The sequence below is a fragment of the Canis lupus genome, chromosome 15, assembly GCF_048164855.1.
Source record: "Canis lupus baileyi chromosome 15, mCanLup2.hap1, whole genome shotgun sequence".
Taxonomy (NCBI): domain Eukaryota; kingdom Metazoa; phylum Chordata; class Mammalia; order Carnivora; family Canidae; genus Canis; species Canis lupus.
In genome coordinates this window covers 38,776,674-38,798,599 of record NC_132852.1, presented here as the reverse complement: position 1 = coordinate 38,798,599, position 21,926 = coordinate 38,776,674, and the positions used below count along the sequence as shown (strand labels likewise).

General features: G+C 40.5%; 1 protein-coding gene across 3 annotated transcripts; it reads left to right on the top strand.

The window, feature by feature from the left end:
- Nucleotides 1-2,529: 2,529 nt before the first annotated feature.
- Nucleotides 2,530-21,598, top strand: CHRNA6 (cholinergic receptor nicotinic alpha 6 subunit). 3 transcript variants are annotated; one of them, XM_072776673.1, is made up of 7 exons: nt 2,530-2,971; nt 3,386-3,443; nt 4,730-4,869; nt 15,779-15,823; nt 17,831-17,940; nt 18,045-19,023; nt 20,433-21,598. In XM_072776673.1, exons 2-7 carry the CDS (start codon nt 3,410-3,412, stop codon nt 20,562-20,564), a joined length of 1,440 nt encoding a protein of 479 aa, XP_072632774.1. In that variant the 5' UTR covers nt 2,530-2,971; nt 3,386-3,409; the 3' UTR covers nt 20,565-21,598. The 3 variants fall into 3 exon arrangements, with proteins under 3 accessions (XP_072632774.1, XP_072632775.1, XP_072632773.1); XM_072776672.1 differs by lacking the exon at nt 3,386-3,443 and having other exon boundaries at nt 2,531-2,971; XM_072776674.1 differs by lacking the exons at nt 3,386-3,443; nt 4,730-4,869.
- The last annotated feature ends 328 nt before the right edge of the window (nt 21,599-21,926 follow it).

The following is a 21,926-nucleotide window of genomic DNA, read 5'->3' as shown; positions in this document are numbered from 1 at the left end:
CTCTTTATCACCTTAGATTCTCTCCAGACTCCACAGGACATTCCAGCAAAGGACAAAAGCCCATCTGCTAAGGGGAGCACTTCAGTAACATCTTCAGATGACATATCTAAAGCAGGCAGGCAGCCAGCACTTGTCTGGTCTAAGTTTGGTTCTATATGTTGCTTCCTTTTTCATTCCCTCAAGAGATATGTGGTTAATAGAATTTTGAGGAAAGTCATTGGTCTGAACTCTGCACAATTGCAAAGTGTACTGTCTTTGGGATAACGTCACAGAATGTTTGGGTGGGAAGGACCCAAGGGATCATCTTCCAGTCTCATTCTTCTTCTTTTCCCCAGCTTTCTGGAGGCCTAATTGACAAATAAAAATTATATATATTTGAGGTCTACAGTGTGATGATTTGATATGCATGTGCATTGTGAAATGACTCTACAGTCAAGCTAATCAACATATCCATCGCCTCACTTGGTAATCATTTGTGTATGTGTGTTGGTGAGAGCACTTAAGATCTATTTACCTAGAAAAAAATTTTTTAATTTTAGTTAAAAAAATTTTTAAGTAAACTTTATGCCCACTGTGGGGCTGGAACTCGTGACCCTGAGCTCAAGAGTCACGTGCTCTACCAACTGAGCCAGCCAAGTGCCCTTCTCTTAGCACATTTAAAGTATATATTAACTATAGTCACTGTAGTGTGATTAATCAGTCACCAGAACTGATTAATTTTATAACTGAAAGTCTGGATCCACTCTCCTACTCTCTGCTTCTATGAGTTTGACTTTTTTAGATTTCATACATTCACGAGATTGTACAGTATTTGTCTTTCTCTGTCTGGCTTATTTCACTGAGCACACTGTCCTTCAGGTTCATCCATGTTGTCCAGGTGGCAGGATTTCTCATGGTTGAATAATATTCCACACAATATGCACATACACACATCATATCTTTGTCCATTCACCCATCGACAGACACTTAGGTTGTTTCCGTACTGTGATTATTGTGAACAATGCTGCCATCACAGAGAAATCAGATATCTCCCTGAGATACTGATTTCATTTCCTTTGAATTTATTTCTAGAAGTAGAATTGCTAGATAATATGGTAATTCTTTCTTTATTTTTTTCCAAGAAAATAGACCAACCACCACCACCATATTTTAGTTTACTCTGATCTAAAGAGAAAGATGTCAAATGAAAACCTAGAACATGTACATACATGCACACCTTCCCAAACCCAGATAACCTAAAAGAAAAGATAACAAAATTCTGTTCGACAGATAAATTTATCTTCTATAAGATGTTTCCATACCCCATTCCATGTCTTGCAGCCAACTGGGGCTTCAGAATAGCAGCTTTTCCCCGGCCAGCTTCTGAGCCTTGGTTTTTATTTTTTATGCTCTTTAACATGGGCACATTTTTCAGCGTGTCAGACAAAATGAGAAAGCAGATCTTGCCGCCATGGATGTATACCTGCCCCAGCTGTGCCACTTGGCCTTCTCTATATGTGAGTGTGATGTTGGCCACCCAGCAATTCATGTTGCCCTTTGCCTCAAAGAGTTTCCCACGATACACATTGCTGGTTTTATCTCACGTGTCACCACGTGACCCTCAGGCCTGCCTAGGACTTTATTCGGCACACGTATCAGGAAGAGAGTTCTCACTGGCTCCGCTTACTCTTCCTTTTGAGGGCGGGGGCAACTCTGGTAGCTGTGAAGGTGTGAGCCAAGTAAATCGTGGGTCTCTGCTCCTGGTAGTTCCTTTTTTAAACTGAAGAAATATATATTTTATTTATTTATTCATGAGAGACACAGTGAGAGAGGCAGAGACATAGGCAGAGGGAGAAGCAGGCTTCTCCTTCCAGGGAGCCTGATGTGGGACTCAATCCCAGGACCCTGGGATCACATGCTGGGCCTAAGGCAGATGTTCAACCTCTGAGCCACCCAGGTGCCCCCGTTGCCCATTTTTTAATTGGATTTTTTTTATATTGAGTTTTAGGAGTTCCTTATATATTTTGAGTATTAATCCCTTATCAGACATGTGGTTGCAAATATTTTCTCTCATTCTGGGGTCACTTTTTCCTTTTGTTGTAGGCCTATCTCCTCTTTAACCAATAACAAAATCTGACCAGAAGGCCCAGTTCATCAGAATCCCATCGACACTAAACTTATAGAGACAAGAAGAAACCTATAAGAAAACCAGTTGATGACAAGGATGTTGAAATAAACATAGGGCTGTCCAGGTGGCATTCTGTGTTCCATACTCATCCCCTCTGGTTCTCAGATACCTAATCTCTAGTCCTGGATGGTGATTCCTGAACTCAGAAAGACAAAACACTAAAAGCCCTGGAGTCAAAATCAGATGAATCCTGTTCTAAGCCATGCTTATTAAGACAGGAAACTCCTATTTTAGTAAGTTTTTTAGTAACAAGGATGGCCTTGATTAACCAGAGAATTCGGTGAATCAGAATACACTGCCTGGGACCCTAGCACATGCTGTGCCTGTACTTGGGGCTCAGTAAACGAGTGTTTCTCCCCCAAGAATTACTGCCCAAACTGTGCTACAGAAAGATCTAAGCCAGGCAATGTTTTCCATTCTGCCTGCCTACCGTTTCCTCGGCGCTTTCCTTCACTGTTCTTACACAAAAAGAGATCTAGGGTGACAGCAAAGTGATGACTCATCTGACATCAGATTGAATCCTTTTTATTTGCCCTTGTGTGAGCCCCACTTTATGATATTGGGAACATCCGTGTTAGGTTTGTGAATGTTTTTATTTCACAGAAGACACACATGGACTGCAGTGGGACTCTAATGATTTAAAGGTCTGATGCATGTGGCTGTCTGAAAGGTCTTTGTTTTCCACAATCCTTTGACTATAAAAGGAATCAAAGTGTGTTTTAATCATGCTGACCAGCAAGGGCCAGGGATTCCTTCACTTTGGTCTGTGCCTCTGCTCCTGTATATTCATTCCTTGCTTGAAAGGTAGGTCTTATTTCTGTTTTTTCTCATATTCTCTTTTATGGCTACATGTGTTTACTTTTCTAGTTGTGCTCGACTGAGCACAGGTGAAATGCCCTATGTCTGAATATGTAGAGGGTCTGCAGAGGGATTACTACGGTTATAACTGCTAATTAATCTATTTCTTACTGGGGAAGTTTAACATGTAACATGAGATTTAGGGGGTGGGGTGGAGAGGACGATGAAACACTGTAAACCATATTTTATTGTCCCACTAAAAAACTGGTGGTGATAATAATGATGCAGTTTTCTATCCATACCTTCTCTGGATATATTTAGCTGACTTACTTGTATTTGTATTGAATATATCTTTTTAAAGCTGTGATTTATTTGTTAGCTGATACTATTACTTACTCCATGAACCCTTCCATTTTGAAGGTAATCATCATTGTTTTGGGAAGCATGTCATATTACTGTGCTGGAATGGATCCTAAGAGTAAGATCACTCATTTTAAAAGTTAAGACTTGGAAACAGCTAGCTGCTATTCTGCTGAAGAAAACCACATTTCCACGTGCTTTTGGCTTTGCAGGGGTTTGCTCTTCAAGACTGATGGAGGCTTTACCTATGCTGTCTCGGGTGGGGGGCATGGATAATGGGGTAATGGAGAGAATTGTTTATTGTCTGTTTTATGTAGAAATATTGCTACCCTTATTGATTATGGTAACAAGAGTGCTATTTTATTTATTTATTTATTTATTTATTTATTTATTTATTTACTATTTATTTTTTTAAGAGTGCTATTTTACATTTAAAATTGTTCTACCCTGCTGGAATCTCAGAGTTTCAGTGTTTCCAAGTCCATTTGTCAAATGACTATTTAGTGATACAACAGCTATCCTTTTGTTCATTTTTGCTGATTTTCAGTCCCTTTAATTTTCTTTCTTTCAGAGGGATTTCTAATCCCTCTGGGAAATTTGTAGAATAGTACTTCAGATGTCAAATTTGGCTTCTGTAAGGGATACAGAGGGGTATGAATGAAATGAATTATGTCAAATGAAGGCATGAAGGCAAGTAACCTCCTTTTGATGCATTCTTGGAAGAATACAGACATACACATTAAACTATCTAAAATTTAGTGACTAAAATGCTATTATTTAAGGACTAAATTTGAATTCTTTTGAAACTATTTGTTTGCCCTAAAAACTTTGCACTTACACAAATCTCCAGAATAATTGAACTCAAAGCTGATTTTAAAAAGGATTATGGCTTGTTAAGATCTTAATACAATTACTAGTTATTTCAATTTGCTTGGAGAAGCTTCCCTAGCTAAATACCTCACTGTTGTAGAAACAGGTAGTTGAATCAGTATTTTGACAAGAAAGGGCAGGACTTTTCCATAATAACCAAATCAGTAAGATCGTCATCCTCAGTGACATAAACAAGAATTGGATTTCATGCTATCCCTTTATATTCGCGGTGTATTAGACTTCTACGAGTGCTCTTGCCAATATTATTTTATTTGCTATCACAATAGTTATGGGACATAGGCATTTTACCCTTTTCATCTTCAGGGCAAAGGTAACCAACTGAGGCCCCGAGAGGCATATACAACGGGCACCAGGGGAAGTCTGTGTGGGTGGACAGAACGCAGGCCAGGAGTGCTCAGTTACTTGGACACCCCACTGCTCATGTCACTTGGTGATGGAAGCTGCCAGAACCTTCCCCACCCCTGTGAGCACTCTCTCTGCTTCTCTAACTCTTCCCTCTGTTTGGCCATGCAGGCTCTGCAGGCTGTGCATCTGAAGAGAGGCTCTTTCACAAACTGTTTTCTCATTATAACCAGTTCATCAGGCCTGTAGAAAATGTTTCTGATCCCGTCACAGTGCATTTTGAAGTGGCCATCACACAGCTGGCTAATGTGGTAAGTGCCGTCAGTTCACATGTTCCTGGAGGAACCCTGACTCTGCAGAGAGCAGTGGGGGTCGCAGAGCAATTCTCAAACACTGTCCTAGTTGTTGCACATGGTAAATATAGAAATTTTGAAAATACGAACAAATGCACATCTACATGGGTGCTGGCCCTTTGAAGTCCTCCTGTTGAGAAGAAGACACTTTACCACTAATGTTAAAGTTACTTACATCAAGGCAGTGTCTCTCTGGAAGTGCTTCCAGAGCCAGTTTAGGAAACAAAGAGGCGAAGGGGAAGTTGAAGGGAGAATACAAAGGGAGCTAATTCCATTGCACCAGTCACTATGTCTGCACTTAGTGGCTGTCATCTGCATTTTATAGCTGGAGGGAAGCTCAGTTAAGTGACCTTCCTTAGGTAGTACAACTATAACATGGTGGAACTGCAATCTTAATTGAGCCTGTCTGACTCCAAAGTTCATGTTCTTTTTACTCCATAGAAAAAGAATGGCTTTAAGTCTTCTACATTATGCAAGAAAGAAAAAGAAAATCACCTTCTTTCATATAGTTCCATCCAGTGTGAGAAAACAGGCGGGAATTTGGATTTCTTGCAAGGAGGACTGCAGTTCTCTCCTTTGAATAACCTTCATGTCCTAATTGCTCAGAGAGGAGGTAGTGGGACCTGGTATTATAACATAGAGCAGGGTTCTGGGCTCCAAGGCATAGGAGGGAGCAGAGCTGGCCTGCGGACCAAATGCCAGGAATAGGTAGGCTCAGGAAGTATAGGGGGAGGCTAAAGCTAGAGCTCCTGAGACAACAGTGTACAGCAAAGGGAGCCCCTTTCATCAGTCCCAGCCTATGGATAAGGAAGGAGTTCTCTGTGCTCCTAGACTTTGCCCCTTAGGAAACAGTGGTGGCTTTCAGGGTTCACTGGGGAAAGATCTTAATTACAGATGTGAAGTCAGGGCCCATGATGTTTCTCCAGTCCATGTTTCCTAGTGGATGAGACTGACCCCTGGCCTGGTTCTCTGGCTTCTGGCCCAAATTGGAAGTATGTATATACCAGTATATACTGGTTAAAAAAAATAACACATTTTATTTTGCTTAGATGGGCCTACTCATTCCTTAAAAAATATTTATTTGGTACCTGTTCTGGTCCTTTCTACCCCCAAATCGTGTTGACTGGTTACTGGCTTCCTACCTGGCTGGAAGCTATAGTTTGCTGTGGTTGGATTGTTCTAATTTTCACTATTCACTATTTCACTATTTCTATTTCACTGTACAGCATCACTTCAAATCCTTGGTTGATATTTCTTTCCAGGACATTGTTCTGAGGATGGTGGGTGGGGATGGCAACACACAGATTTTGACATTTGCATGTGGCTGCTATCAAAGATTTTAAAAAAATATGACTTAAATAAAACAAGTTTATTTCTTTCTTATGTAATAGAAATGTAAAGGTTAACAGTTTAGGAGATTAATACCAGGTGGCTTCATGGTGTTAGTGATTGCTCCACTGTATTCAGTTGCTCAGGTTAGGCACTGCACAACATTCAGGGGATGCCAATCACATTGACCGTGATGCTTAAAGCATAAACCATACATTGGTGACAGTGAGCAAGGTTCCATCTTTCTATTTCACCATGTGCTTTCTTCCCTCAGTGTTGCCAAAGTGGTCCAAGATAACTGCTGATTTTCGCTCATCATATTCACATCCTTGATGATAAGCAGGAGGAAGGGAGAAGGGCATGTAACAGACATCTGTGACTTCCTGAGGGGTTTTCCTAGAAGTCCTACTAACCCTACTAACATCCTCTGCTTCCTGGTTCACTGACAACCTCTAGCTGTAAGGGAGACTTGGGAAATGTAAGGAAGACTTGAATTTTTATTTACTGAAATAACTGTAGGTTCAAATGCAATTGTAAGAAATAATAGAAAGATCCTGGGCAGCCCCGGTTGCACAGCGGTTTAGCACCACCTGCAGCCCAGGGCCTGATCCTGGAGACCCAGGATCGAGTCCCACATCAGGCTCCCTGCATGGAGCCTGCTTCTCCCTCTGCCTGTGCCTCTGCCTCTCTCTCTCTGTGTCTCTATGAATAAATAAATACAATCTTAAAAAAAAAGAAAATAATAGAAAGATCCTTTGTACACTTTGCCCAGTTTTCCCAGTGGCAACCACTAATGTGTCTTCTATTTTAAAAATTTTGTCATTTTAAGAAAGTTATATAAAAATGGAATCACAAAGTATGTAATCTTGTGGGATTGGTTTTTCTGGAAACTCATCCCAGTTGTCGACTGTATCAATAGTTCATTTCTTCTTGGTGCTGTGTGGTATTTAGGCACTGCAGTTTATTTCACTTTTTGGTGGTTAAAGAACATTTGGGTTGATTCCAGTTTTATTCTATTACAAATAAAAGTGCTATGAACATTTGGGTATAGGTTTTTGTGTGAGCATAAATCTTCATTTCTCTGGGATAAATCTCCAGGTGTGTAATTGCTGGGCTATATGGTAGTTGCATGTTTAGTTTTTTAAAGAAATTGCCAGGATGCTTTCCAGAGTGAATCTATCCTTTTACATTCCTGCCAGCAATATATAAGTGATCCAGTTTATTTGCATCTTCACCAATATTTGGTGTTTTTTTTTTTATTTTAGGCATTCTAATAGGTATATAATGATATCTCATTGCAGTTTTATTTTTTTTTTATTTTTTATTTTTTTTAATTTTTATTTATTTATGATAGTCACACAGAGAGAGAGGCAGAGACACAGGCAGAGGGAGGAGCGGGCTCCATGCACCCGGAGCCCGATGTGGGATTCGATCCCGGGTCTCCAGGATCGGGCCCTGGGCCAAAGACAGGCACCAAACCGCTGCGCCACCCAGGGATCCCTCTCATTGCAGTTTTAATATGCATTTTCCTAATGACTAATGACATAGACGATCTTTTCATGTGCTAATTTGCCATCTGTATATGCTCTTTGGTGAAATATTTGTTCATGGTTTTTTGCCCATTTTCTAATTGAATTGTTTGATTTTTTTTAACTGTCCAGTGTTAACAGTTCTTGCTATATTCTAGATGCTAATGCTTTGCCAGATATGTGGTTTGTAAATACAGTTGACCTTTAAATAATGCAGGGGTTAGGGGCACTAGCGCCTAGCACAGTCAAAATTCTTCATATAACTTTTGACTTCCCAAAATCTAACTACTAGTAGTCTACTGTTGACCTGAAGCTTTACTGATAACACTTGATTAACATGTATTTTGTATATTATGGGTGTTATATTCTGTATTCTTACAATAGAGTAAGAGAAAATAAAATGTTATTAAGAAAATCATAAGAAAGAGAAAATACATTTATAGCACAGTGCTATAAAAATTCTCTATATAAGTGGATCTGCACAGTTCAAACCTGTGTGTTCAAGGGTCAGTTGTATTTTACCCTAGTTTGTAGCTTCTTTTTTCATCTTTTTCATGTGGGCTTTCACTCAAACTTTTCCATTTTGATGAGGTCCAGTTTATAAATTTTTCCTTTTATGTGTTGTGCTTTTGGTGTTAAGCAGATCCCAGAGATTTTCTTTTATTTTTTTTCTTAAAGCTCTATTTTTTTAAGACTGTGATCCATTTTGAGTTAATTTTTAATTTTTGTATAAAATCTGAGGCTTAGGGATGCCTGGGTGGCTCAGTGATTGAGCATCTGCCTTTGGCTCAGGGCATGATCCGGGTTGCCTGGATCAAGTCCCACACTGGGCTCCCTGCATGGAGCCTGTTTCTCTGCCTCTCTTTATTTTTATTTATTTATTTTTAAATGTTTATTTATTTATGATAGTCACACACACAGAGAGAGAGAGAGAGAGAAAGAGAGAGAGAGGCAGAGACATAGGCAGAGGGAAAAGCAGGCTCCATGCACCCGGAGCCCGACGTGGGATTGGATCCCGGGTCTCCAGGATCACGCCGTGGGCCAAAGGCAGGCGCTAAACCGCTGCGCCACCCAGGGATCCCTCTGCCTCTCTTTAAAAAAAAATGCGAGGCTTGGTCCTTCTCTCTCTCTCTCTCTCTCTCTCTTTTTTTTTTTTTTGGTCTGTGGTGTCTAGTTGCTCCAGTGTCATTTGTTGAAAAGGCTATCCTTTTTCCATTAAGTTGCTTGTGTACCTCTGTGAAAAATCAGTTGAGCATATTTGTATGGATCTACTTCAGGGTCCTCTATTCCATTCCATTAATCTATATGACTAACCCTCCACCAATACCACACAGTCTTGATTACTGTAACTGTATAGTAAGTCTTGTTTTTTATGTTTTTTATTTTTAAATATTTTAATTATTTATTTGAGAGAAAGAGAAAGAGAGCACACATGCAGGAGTGGGGGTGGGGACAGGAGGAGAGGGAGAAGCAGACTCCCGGCTGAGCAGGGAGCCTGATGTGGGGTCTCGATTCCTGGACTCTAGGATCATGACCTGAGCTGATGGAAGATGCTTAATGGCTGAGTCACTCAGGCACCCAGTAAGTCTTAATATTGGTCAAAGTGATTCCTGCCACCTTATTCTTCTTTGTCAAAATTATATTAGCTATTCTAGGGCCTAAGCCTTATAGAATAAGCTGCCTATGTATACAAAAAGCTTTGCTGGGATTTTGAAAGGAATTGTACCACATCTATAAATTAATTTGGGGAGAAGTGGCATATTTACTTTGTTGAGTCTTCCAACCCGTGAATGCAAGATATTTCTCCACTTAGCCCTTTTTTTATCAGCATTTTGTAATTTTCAGTACACAGATCCTATTCATGTATTATTGTGTACATATGTAAGTATTTTGTTTTATTTGAAGCAATTGAAAATAACGTGCTTTTAATTTTGGTTTCTCTATGTTCATTCTTATTATATGGAAATTGAATTTTTTGTCTATTGATCTTATGTCATGAGATTTTGCTGAACTTACTTATTAATATCAGTATTTTTTTAGTTTCAATATTTTTATAAATTCCATGGGATTTTCTATGTAGGCAACCATGTCATATGCAAATATAGTTTTTTTCTTTCTTTCTTTCTTTCTTTCTTTCTTTCTTTCTTTCTTTCTTTCTTTCTTTCCAATCTGTGCTTTTTTCCTCTTTTTCTTGTCTTATTGCATTGACTAGAATTTCTAGTACTGTATTGAGTAAAACGGTGAAAATGAACATCTTTGCCTTGTTCTCAATCTTAAGGAAAAAGCAGTCAACTTTTTACAATTTAGTATAATGATAGCTGTAGCATTTTTATGGAGGTTTTCATCAAGCTGAGGAAATTCTCCTTTATTCCCAGTTTTCTTTTTTTTTTTTTTTTTATTTATTTATGATAGTCACACATTGAGAGAGAGAGAGAGGCGGAGACATAGGCAGAGGGAGAAGCAGGCTCCATGCACCGGGAGCCCGATGTGGGATTTGATCCCAGGTCTCCAGGATTGCGCCCTGGGCCAAAGGCAGGCGCTAAACCACTGCACCACCCAGGGATCCCTATTCCCAGTTTTCAACGAATTTTTGTCATAAGCTGATGTTGAATTTTTGCCAAATGCTTTTTCTGCATCAATTGATATAATCACATAATTTTTCTTCTTTACCTTGTTGATATGGTAACTTACACTGATTGATTTTTGAGTGTTGAACCAGCCTTACATCTCATTTAGTCATGGTATATAACTTTTTAAAAAAAGATTTATTTAGTTATTCATGAGAGACACAGAGAGAGAGGCAGAGACAGAGGCTGAGGGAGAAGGAGGCTCCGTGCAAGGAGCCAGATGTGGGACTTGATCTCAGGACCCTGGGATCACACAGGGAGCCGAAGGCAGACGGTCAACCACTGAGCCACCCAGGTGTCCTGGTGTATAACTTTTTATATATTGTTAGAATCAGTTTGCTAATACTTTATTGATGGGTTTGTGACAGATATTGATCTGTAATTTTCTTTTTTTGTACTGTCTTTGGGTTTTGTGTTTGGATAATACTTCATAAAAAATGTTTAGAATTGTTCCATCCTCTTCTACATTCTGGAAAAGATTGTGTAAAATTAATATTAATTCTTTACCTGGTTGGTAGAATTCTCCAGGGAAACTTACTCGGTCTAGATACTTCTTTTCCAGAGGTTTTTAACTATAAATTCAATTTTTAAAAATGGCCATAGACTATTCAGACTGTCAATTTCATTTTCTTTGAATTTGGATAGTTTGTGGCTTTTGAGGTTTTAGTCCACTTTTTAGAAATTTTTGAGTGTATGATAAAATTGTTTATAGTATTGTCTATTCTTTGTAATGGCTACAGGATCTGAAGTGATAGCTCCTGTTTTATTCTTGATGTTGGTGAGTTGTGTCTTCTCTGTTTTTATTTTTGTCAATCTTGCTACAAATTCCTCAATTTTGTTGTTTCTCCTCCAAAGACTCAGCCTTTTGTTTTCCTTTTTAATTTTGAAGTCTACTCTTGTTAAAAAAAGTTTGTTTGTTTGTTTACTTATTTATTCTCTACATCAAGACTTGCATGTTTCAATGACTGAGCCAGCCTGGTATCCCAAATTTTCTACTCTTATCTTTATTTTTCCTTCCTTAAGCTTGCTTTGGGATTTATTTTGTGCTTCTTTTTCTAATTTCTTGAAGTAGAAACTTGGATTATTGATTTGAGGCCTTATTTCTAGTGTAAGCATATCATGCTATAATTTTATTTTCAGCACTGTTCTAAGCTATGTCCTTCATGTTTTGGTATGTTGTATTTTCATTTTCATTCTGTTCTATGTATTTTTAAAAATCTCCTTTGAGAGGCACCTGGGTAACTCGGTTAAGTGTCTGATTTTTTTAATGTATATTTTATTTGTTTACTCATGAGAGACACAGAAAGAAAGGCAGAGACATAGGCAGAGAGAGAAGCAGGATCCTTCTGGGGAGCCTGATGTGGGACTTGATCCCAGGATCTCGGGATCATGACCTGAGCTAAAGGCAGACGCCCCAAGTGTCTGCCTCTTGATTTTGGCTTAAGTCATGATCTCAGGGTCATAAGATCAAGCCCTGCCCAGGGCTCCATGTTCGCTGTGGAGTCTGCTGGGGATTCTCTTTCTTCTTCTCCCTCTGCACTTTCCCCTACTCACACGGTGATACACACACTCTTTCTCTCAAATAAAGAAATAAAAATAGGGATCCCTGGGTGGCGCAGCGGTTTGGCGCCTGCCTTTGGCCCAGGGCGCGATCCTGGAGACCCGGGATCGAATCCCACATCGGGCTCCCGGTGCATGGAGCCTGCTTCTCCCTCTGCCTGTGTCTCTGCCTCTCTCTCTCTCTCTCTGTGTGACTATCATAAATAAATAAAAATTAAAAAAAAAAAATTTTAAAAGAAATAAAAATAATAAAATCTTAAAAAAAAACCCTCCTTTGAGACATCTTCTTTGACCTATGTATTATTTAGAAGTCTATTGTTTAATTCTTGTGGGTTTAGAGATTTTCCTGTTGTCTTTTTGTTATTGATTTCTAGTTTGATTCCATTATAGTCAGAAAACACACTGTATGGTTTCAATTCTTTTAAGTTTATGAGGTTTATTTTATGGCCCATGATAAAAATATGATTTATCGGGCAGCCCGGGTAGCTCAGCGGTCTAGCGCCGCCTTCGGTCCAGGGCATGATCAGGGGTCCTGAGATCAAGTCCCACGTCGGGATCCCCTCATGAGGCCTGTTTCTCCCTCTGTCTGTGTCTCTGCCTCTCTCTCTCTCTCTCTCTGTGCATCACTCATGGATAAATAGATAAAATCTTTTAAAAATTATGGGCAGCTCTGGTGGCACAGCAGTTTAGTGCCACCTACACCTGGCGTGTGATCCTGGGGACCCAGGATCGAGTCCTGTGTCAGGCTCCCTGCATGGAGCCTGCTTCTCCCTCCGCCTGTATCTCTGCCTCTCTCTGTGTGTCTCTATGAATGAATAAATAAAATATTTAATAAAAATGAAAAATATGATTTATCTGGTTAATATTCCACACATACTTGAAAAATTTATGTATTCTGCTATTTTGATTCTATATATGTCAGTTGGGTCCTGTTGATTGTATTCTTCAGATCTATATTTTTGCCAATTTTCTGTCTAGTATTCTATAGGTTGCTGAGAGAGGAAGTGTTGAAGTCTTCAGCTATAATTAGGGATTTATTCCTTCTTTCAGCTTTACCAATTTTTGTTTCATTGTTTGGTGTGTATACAATTAGGATCATATGCCTTCCTGGTGAATTTATCCTTCAAGCACTATGTAATGTCTTTCTTTGTCCATAGTAATCATTTTTTTCTGAAGTCTACTTTGTCAGACATTAATGTAGCCATTCTTATTGGTGTATTATAAGCTACCTGGTCTCATTTGGGGCACCAGAAGCCCCTGTGGACCATATACATTGTTGTCATTGAGCCACAGTGAGCCCTGGGAATAGCTCTGTGATGCAGTACAACAAGGACACACAATCATCAACTTCCTTCTCAAAGTCTCTAGGCCTTTTGCTCCTCTGTATGGAAGTGTATTTGCTGCCATACAGAATGATACTGGCCACAAAGTTTTCTGGATAGATGATCTTTCAGTGTAAGAGTACTCCTGCTGTGCTCCCAACAGAGATCCAAGACAAAGCCCCTAGTGTTTCGATGGCCTCACATATCTGAAATGACAAACTTAAAGGCCTTGAAAGTGTAGTCCACCTGGCTTTTCTGATCTCAATCTCTGCTGCTCAGAGCCTAATCAGTTTGAAATTGTAACTCCAATCCTTTAATTCAGGCAGGGTGCCAACTAATTTATTTTCCCAAGAAAGAGATATAGGGCAATGGTCCCAGCAACGTGAATGGTATTGTGGATCTCTGGCCTCTTTCAGCTGGGCTCTCTGATGATACTACCCATGACCATCAGTGTGGTATGGAATTGGATGGAGAACAAGACTTGCCAGAAAAAGTCCTCATTCACAAGAAAGTTGGCTGACACCCCTGAAGATGTCCACACCACATTGAGCTTTACTAGCCTATAGAAGTTTTGGTGGAAGACAGGGATATTGTCAGGACAATATTGCCAACAGATTTTAACTATTTGAACACGATGCACTAGTTCACAGTATACACTAGTTCTGTAAACACAGTATACTAGTATATAGAGGGAATGCAGTCTTTGGAAGATGCTTATGATATTTACCCCTGAGGCCTTTCTGGATTGCATAGTTAGTCCATTTTTGATTGACAGCCAATGGTTTATTGACATGGCCTCTACTGGATGGAATCCATAGGTCACAACAAGACCTTCTCATGAGCAGAAGGCACCAGCCATGGACTGCTTGGCCAATGGATAAGTATAGCTCTCTACTCCTTTTTTTTTTTTTTCTGTTCCTGGCTAATAGGAAACCATAAGTGTAAGTCTTTTTGTTGACCTTTTAAAACACTGAAGCTTACCATTATTTGACGCAAACCCATTCGAAGGAGGAAACTTAGCAGGGGGAGTAGAGAACAACAGAGCAGCTCAGTGAAAAAGAGCAGGTTAATGTCTGAGTCCTGGCTATAATTCTGTCAACCACAGTTGAATTCATTTGACATGAAAGGTGTCCATGTGTCTTGTAAAGCAAGGTTGGTAAGTTGTTTTATTTTTTAAGATTTTATTTATTTATTTTAGAAAGAGAGAAGGGAGAGAGAGTGTGTGCACAAGCGATGGGGAAAGGGAGAGGGAGAGGGAGAAGCAGACTCCCTGCTTAGCAGGGAGGTTGACAGGGTAGGGGAATGGGGGCCTCAATCCCAGGCTAGGACTCTGAGATCATGACCTGAGGTGAAGGCAGTCACTTAACCGACTGAGCCACCTGGGCACCCTGGTTGGTAAGTTTTGGGAACCTACTGCTGGCCACTGGGAATACCCAATACCTAATATCCAAGCAGTTGTGTTGTAAGTTTGCTGAAGGTCCTGAATATGTCTTCAGCAGTTTTCCCACTGAAGCCTGGTAGTTGCTTAGGAGCATACTATATTTGGTATATTGGCTTGAAATGTTTTATTCCAGATAGCTCCATGACTGTCTTCAGGCCATTTAGGAACTTGTTTAATCTATCTCCTCAGAGAAGCCTTCTTTGATCATTCTGTCTCAAACAGATGTGTTTGCTTGTGTGTGTGCTTGTGTATGTGTGTATGTATGCACAAACACACCCCTCTATCCCTCTTTATTTTTCTTCATAGGACTTATAACTGTCATACATTATATTATATATCTATTATTGAATTTTTGTCTCCCCAATTAATAGTTTAGCAGTAAACAGGATGGAAAAATCCCCTACCTTCATGTGTCTAAATTCCCGGCATTTATAGAGCACACAGTACTCAATAAATACTTGAGTAATGAATGATTGAAGAAATCAGTATGGCTTGAATGAGAATTGGGATGTGGTGCATCAGAGTGGCAGGTCCCAGGTGGAAACCGCATGGTAAGCTGAGGCTCACATTTCAAGGGGCAATTGGGCTCAGCACTCAGAGCCTGGAGAGTGCTGAGCACAGCTGAGGAAGGGAGGTTTCCAAGGACTGGGAAGAAGATGGTAAAAACAATGAACCAAGTTCTGATAGCTATCACCATCTGCAGTACTACCCCTCCCTTCTTCCCACAGTCCCTTCTCTTCCTCCTTTCATGGAATCAGAAACCTTATGAGCTATGGAGATCAGAAAGGCTTCACAGAAGACGTGAGACTTAAATCTGATTTGAAAGACAGTTTTTAAGCCACAGTTTCTTTCAAAGTGAACATGGTTGGAATGAGATGTGAAAATATATTTCTGGTTGCATTTTATAAGTTGACTTTTTAGGTTTTGTTTTCCTCCGTTAGTATGAATAACTCAGATTTGGCTCTCTTCCATTGTAATTATTGTTCTAAGATCCATTATTAGCAAGTACATTTATTAGCAAGTACATTTAAGGCTAAAAATGTTATTTCTTTTTTCCAGGATGAAGTAAACCAGATCATGGAAACCAATCTGTGGCTACGTCATGTATGTGTCTGCATTATGTGTCCTTCCCTTGGACCTATCTTACTCATGTGCCAGGCTAACAATGTCTACTGGATAAATTCCACTAACATTCCCTCTTTCCATCTCTAGCTTATGATGGAGCATAAAATACTATCTATCTGTTTCCAAAGCCTAAAGTTCAGCTCTGAAACAGCTTCTTGATGTGCTGAAACACAGCACAGGTGCTGAAACGTAGTGATAAAGTTCTCTGGGACATAGAGACCTGTCCCTTCTGGTTTCTGCCTCAGGTCTCCTATTTATATCTGTAACTTGAGCCCCAGAGTCAGATGCTTGCCGGCTCTTTGATCCTGCTGCACCAGGGGGAAGTCAGGAACTGACTATGAGAGCTTGTGGGTTAGAGTCCCACCAGCTGGTTTTATCAGTTATACTATTTCATTTTTCCTTCTTGTCTTAATCTTTTATGCAGACTTTGTAACAAATTCATCATGGTACACTTGAACTATTTTTTTAATATTAGAAATGAGTTGCTACTCCAGTGTGAATATAGTCTGTGGAACACAGAAGTTGAATTTATAACCTTAGCCAGCTAATAATCAATAGCTAATTATTTAAGTCATATTTGCCAAAATCAGCTCAGCTACCTAGCACCCTATCCTTTTTTTTATAATAAATTTATTTTTTATTGGTGTTCAATTTGCCAACATACAAAATAACACCCAGTGCTCATCCCGTCAAGTGCCCCCCTCAGTGCCCGCCAACCAGTCACCCCCACCCCCCGCCCTCCTCCCATTTCACCACCCCTAGTTTGTTTCCCAGAGTTAGGAGACTTCCATGTTCTGTCTCCCTTTCTGATATTTCCTACTCATTTCTTCTCCCTTCCCCTCTATTCTCTTTCACTATTATTTATATTCCCCAAATGAATGAGACCATTAATGTTTGTCCTTCTCCGATTGACTTATTTCACTCAGCATAATACCCTCCAGTTCCATCCACATCGAAGCAAATGGTGGGTATTTGTCATTTCTAATGGCTGAGTAATATTCCATTGTATACATAGACCACATCCTCTTTATCCATTCATCTTTCGATGGACACCAAAGTTCCTTCCACAGTTTGGCTATTGTGGACATTGCTTCTATAAACACCAGGGTGCAGGTGTCCCGGCGTTTCATTGCATCTGTATCTTTGGGGTAAATCCCCAGCAGTGCAATTGCTGGGTCGTAGGGCAGGTCTATTTTTAACTCTTTGAGGAACCTCCACACAGTTTTCCCACCAACAGTGCAAGAGGGTTCCCTTTTCTCCGCATCCTCTCCAACATTTTTGGTTTCCTGCCTTGTTAATTTTCCCCATTCTCACTAGTTTGAGGTGGTATCTCATTGCGGTTTTGATTTGTATTTCCCTGATGGCAAGTGATGCAGAGCATTTTCTCATGTGCTTGTTGGCCATGTCTATGTCTTCCTCTGTGAGATTCCTGTTCATGTCTTTTGCCCATTTCATGATTGGATTGTTTGTTTCTTTCCTAGCACCCTATCCTCCATGGATTTAACCTCCCAACCTTTTTTTTTAAGTTTCTTTTTTCTTAAGATTTTATTTCTTTATTCATGAGAGGCCCACAGAGAGAGGCAGAGACATGGGCAGAGGGAGAAGCAGGCTCCCTGTGGGGACTCCGATGAGGGACTCAGTCCTGGGATCCTGGGATCATGCCCTGAGCCAAAGGCAGATGCTCAACTGCTGAGCCACCCAGGCATCCCTAATCTCCTAGCTTTTGATAGAAACCAATGTATTCTTTTTTTTTTTTTTTTTTTTTTTTTTTTAACTAGGCTCCATGCCCAATGCCCAGTGTGGGGCTTGAACTCATGACGCTGAGACCGAGAGTCATGCTCTACCAACTGAGCCAGCTAGGTGCCCCTCCAATGTACTCATTAAATAAGAACTTACTTTTTCCAAAAAAACCTGCTAAACCAACATGGAATTAATATTGGAATAAAGTCACTAAAATTTTTTTATTCAACTGACTTTTGCCTTTAGATCTGGAATGACTATAAATTGCGCTGGAACCCAATGGAATATGATGGCATTGAGACTCTTCGTGTTCCTGCGGATAGAATCTGGAAGCCTGACATTGTCCTCTACAACAAGTATGGGCTTCTGGCAACAGTAATCTCTTTCTAAAGTTGCCTTCAGTACATGCCTACCCACAGCAAAAGGGGTGTTACTAAATGGTGTCTGGTTTACTTTGCAGTGCTGTTGGTGACTTTCAAGTGGAAGGCAAGACAAAAGCTCTTCTTAAATATGATGGCATGATAATCTGGACTCCACCGGCTATTTTCAAGAGTTCCTGTCCTATGGATATCACTTTTTTCCCTTTTGATCATCAAAATTGTTCCCTGAAATTTGGTTCTTGGACCTATGACAAAGCTGAAATTGATCTTCTAATCATTGGATCTAAAGTAGACATGAATGATTTTTGGGAAAACAGTGAATGGGAAATTGTTGATGCTTCTGGCTATAAACATGATATAAAATACAACTGTTGTGAGGAGATATACACAGATATAACCTATTCTTTTTACATTAGAAGACTGCCAATGTTTTATACCATTAATCTCATCATCCCTTGTCTCTTTATTTCATTTCTAACTGTGCTGGTCTTTTACCTTCCTTCTGATTGTGGTGAAAAGGTGACACTTTGTATTTCAGTTCTGCTTTCTCTGACTGTGTTTTTGCTGGTAATCACAGAAACCATCCCATCCACGTCTCTTGTGATCCCATTGGTGGGTGAGTACCTACTGTTCACCATGATTTTTGTCACCCTGTCCATTGCGGTGACTGTGTTTGTGTTGAACATACATTATCGCACCCCAGCAACACACACTATGCCCAAGTGGGTGAAGACGGTTTTCCTCCAGCTGTTACCCCAGATCCTGATGATGAGGAGGCCTCTGGACAAGATGAGGAAGACGAGTTCTGATAAAAACTCCAAAGGCATTTCCAGTAGGCCCACCAAAGTCAACTTTGATAATTACAGAGAGACAAAACTTCCTAAAGAATGCTGCCACTGTCATAAATCAAGTAAGCTTGCCACCAGCAAAAGAAGATTAAGTCATCAGTCTTTACAATGGATGACTGAAAATTCAGAGCACTGGCCTGATGTCGAAGATGTAATTAATAGTGTTCAATTCATAGCAGAAAACATGAAGAACCAAAATGAAACAAAGGAGGTAGGTACATGGCTCCTCCAGCCTGTCCACCTAGAGTGGGCTTAGAGGCACTTGTAGGTCCAGTCAGATCTTCAGTGTGACTTCTGTTTACAAGAGGAACAGGGAGCATTACTGACACTCAGTTATTAAGCAGTTATGGGTGAAGTGGCCTAGGGGTTGGTTAGGAAAAACCATAGTTTCAGAACAAAACTCCACCTCTTGAAATGTTAACTCCAGTGAAATCTGGTTAAAATAAACATTCAGGACAACCTTGGTTAATGAAACTCTTTCTTAAGAACAGTGGCAGAGGGAAGGGTGAATGGGAAGATCTGCCTCCAGGGCAGGAGAACCAACTGCACAGCAGCCTGCAGCCTGAGAGTGCTGGGAGAGGGGAGTGAGTCTTCTGCAATTCCAATCCCACTTATTCTACTGGAGAGGGATCTAGGTGTAGATTGAAGGAGCCTCAGGGATATTTTTAGCATCAACATATTCTGCTTTTGTTGCCCAGAGTCTAACGATAGCAGCATGGACCTCCCCCATTCTCCAAAGAGAGAGCTCAAGGAAATCATGCCAGTTTTCCATAGCATAAGGATGACTAGCTTCGGGCATCTGAAAATTTGTGCCAGGTGTCAGGGTTTGACCTCATACTGCAGTTGTCGGCATTCATATCTCCTAGTGAAAGGATGTCTTGGACCTGAAGTCCGCTCTGTTGGTGCAGGGGAGGATACTGTGACTGTGAGTCACAAGGCAGGGGGTGGGGGGGATGCATCATGGTGACACCTTCATAAAATCAAGGGGTTATTGTTGTCTTAAACATCATCTGGTAGGGCCCTCAAGACACAACCTGAGACTAAGTCTCAGCCATAAATTGGAGGCATAAGAATTTGGAGGTTAGAAACTGGAAGGACATGAGAAAAGCAATGAATTCTCCATAGCTAGCATGACTTTGAGGGCTAGAGAGCTGCCTATTCCTGATAAGAGGGCCCTCCGTCATTTCTCCCATCCTGCACCCCTGTCTCAAACCCATTTCCCAGACTTGCCAAGGGGTCAGAATATCCAGTGGTGCCAATGGCAAAAATTGAGCTATCCGAGTGGTTTTCTTGGGAATGCTTTTTGCAGGAAAAGTCCTTTGTGCTCTGGGTGATCCTGCTAACTCTGTAGCCATCTGCACGAGGCACTAGAGGGGCATGTGCATCCACTCTCTTCAGACAAAAGTTCTGTGAACTATATAGGAAACACGAGTTAACCACGGTAAAATTATGTTTGCTTTAAAAATTGCCAGGGAAAAAAAAATAAATAAAAAAATAAAAATAAAAATTGCCCGGGAAGTCTTCTTTGAAAAGAAAGCAGCTTATTTATGAGACAAAACACATCCCCTATGGTTTCCTTTTTTTTTTTTTAATTGTTTTGACTTTTTGTTTGCCTTTCAGGTTGAAGATGACTGGAAGTACGTAGCCATGGTGGTAGACAGAGTATTTCTTTGGGTGTTTATATTTGTCTGTGTGTTTGGAACTGCAGGGCTATTTCTACAACCACTGCTGGGGAACACAGGAAAGTCCTAAGGATGTATTTTCCTTTTACCTTTTGAAACTTACAGATGCTATATTTGTTCTATGCTCCCTGCTGTAAGGAAAGCGACATAGTTTTCCATCCAAGTCCCCCATCTACTGAAGCTGACGACTAGATGGAAAAAAAGAGGACTTTGTTACAGATTAGGAGGCTGAATGCCCTCCTTTGTAGCACAGAGGAGCACTCGAAGATGTTTTATAACACTGGAGTCCGAAGCTGGCAGCATCCACAGGCTTCTCTTCTCTGTACATGTTCGACTTCCAGGGACACGAGTGATCCATAATACAGTGACCCATGTAAGGAACACCAAACCACGCTAAAATGGGGTGCTCTTGTACCTCCAGTTTATTGCTTACCATCCAGACATGAAACACTGGAGCTCGTACCTTGCTGGCATCTGCAGCGCTTGGGAATTATTATACGCCTGCCTTCTTATGCATGCCTCTGGGATGTACTCATGCACGTCAACATTATTTGATATATTAATTAGCAAAAAATAATAGCGGGTCATCAGGGTCTCTCTCAGCAGGCTGCATCTAATTAGCACTCATCTGGCAAGAAACTTGAGTGGTAACCCAGCACTGTACTAGGCATTGCAAGGGCAACAGAAATAGGTTCTGTCCCCAAGTGCTTGCAGCTTTTGAGGAAAAGTCATAAACACAAAGATCTCCAGGACCAGGTATCGCGTGGGGAATGTAACTACAGCAGCCAGAGTAGGAGAGCATGATGTAGTGTTGCCACATAAATGTGTGGCAGCCTCTGCTGCGGGTCAAAGAGGTGGCTGCTCTGGTCAGCTGTTTCCACTGGTCCATTGTAGCCGAGACTGCAAATAAAGTTATTTCTTCTTTAAGAAATTGTGATCTGGTACCTTGTGGAGCAAAATCTTTTCTGAGAAGGAACACTTTGGGAATTCTGTTTCATTCTACTCTATCTTTATCTTCATATTTGTTGTATAAATATTATTGTAACAATAAAAATGTCTTTCAAAGCAGAAAAAAAAAATAAATCTACCTAACAAAGGAACTAATTTCTTTTTTGTCTTTTCCCATCTCGTCCTTGCCTAATCACACATGTAATGAATGCACACTTCAATTATACCTTTCAATTTTGTATTTTGCTGTTTTCTCAAAACATGTCAGCAGTATTTCTCCATGATGTTACATAGTCTTGAATTTGGGGTGTCCCCATCCATGGAGGTTGGTGGCACAGGTGGTGAGAGACTTCACCCGAGTCAGAACAAAGGAGATAAAAGTCTACTGAATACACAGAAAGGGACCAGTGGCCAGGACAGCGAGAGAGAGACTATCTGCCATGAGGTGGTGGCGAGGGGCTATAGGTACAGGGTGGAATGAAGG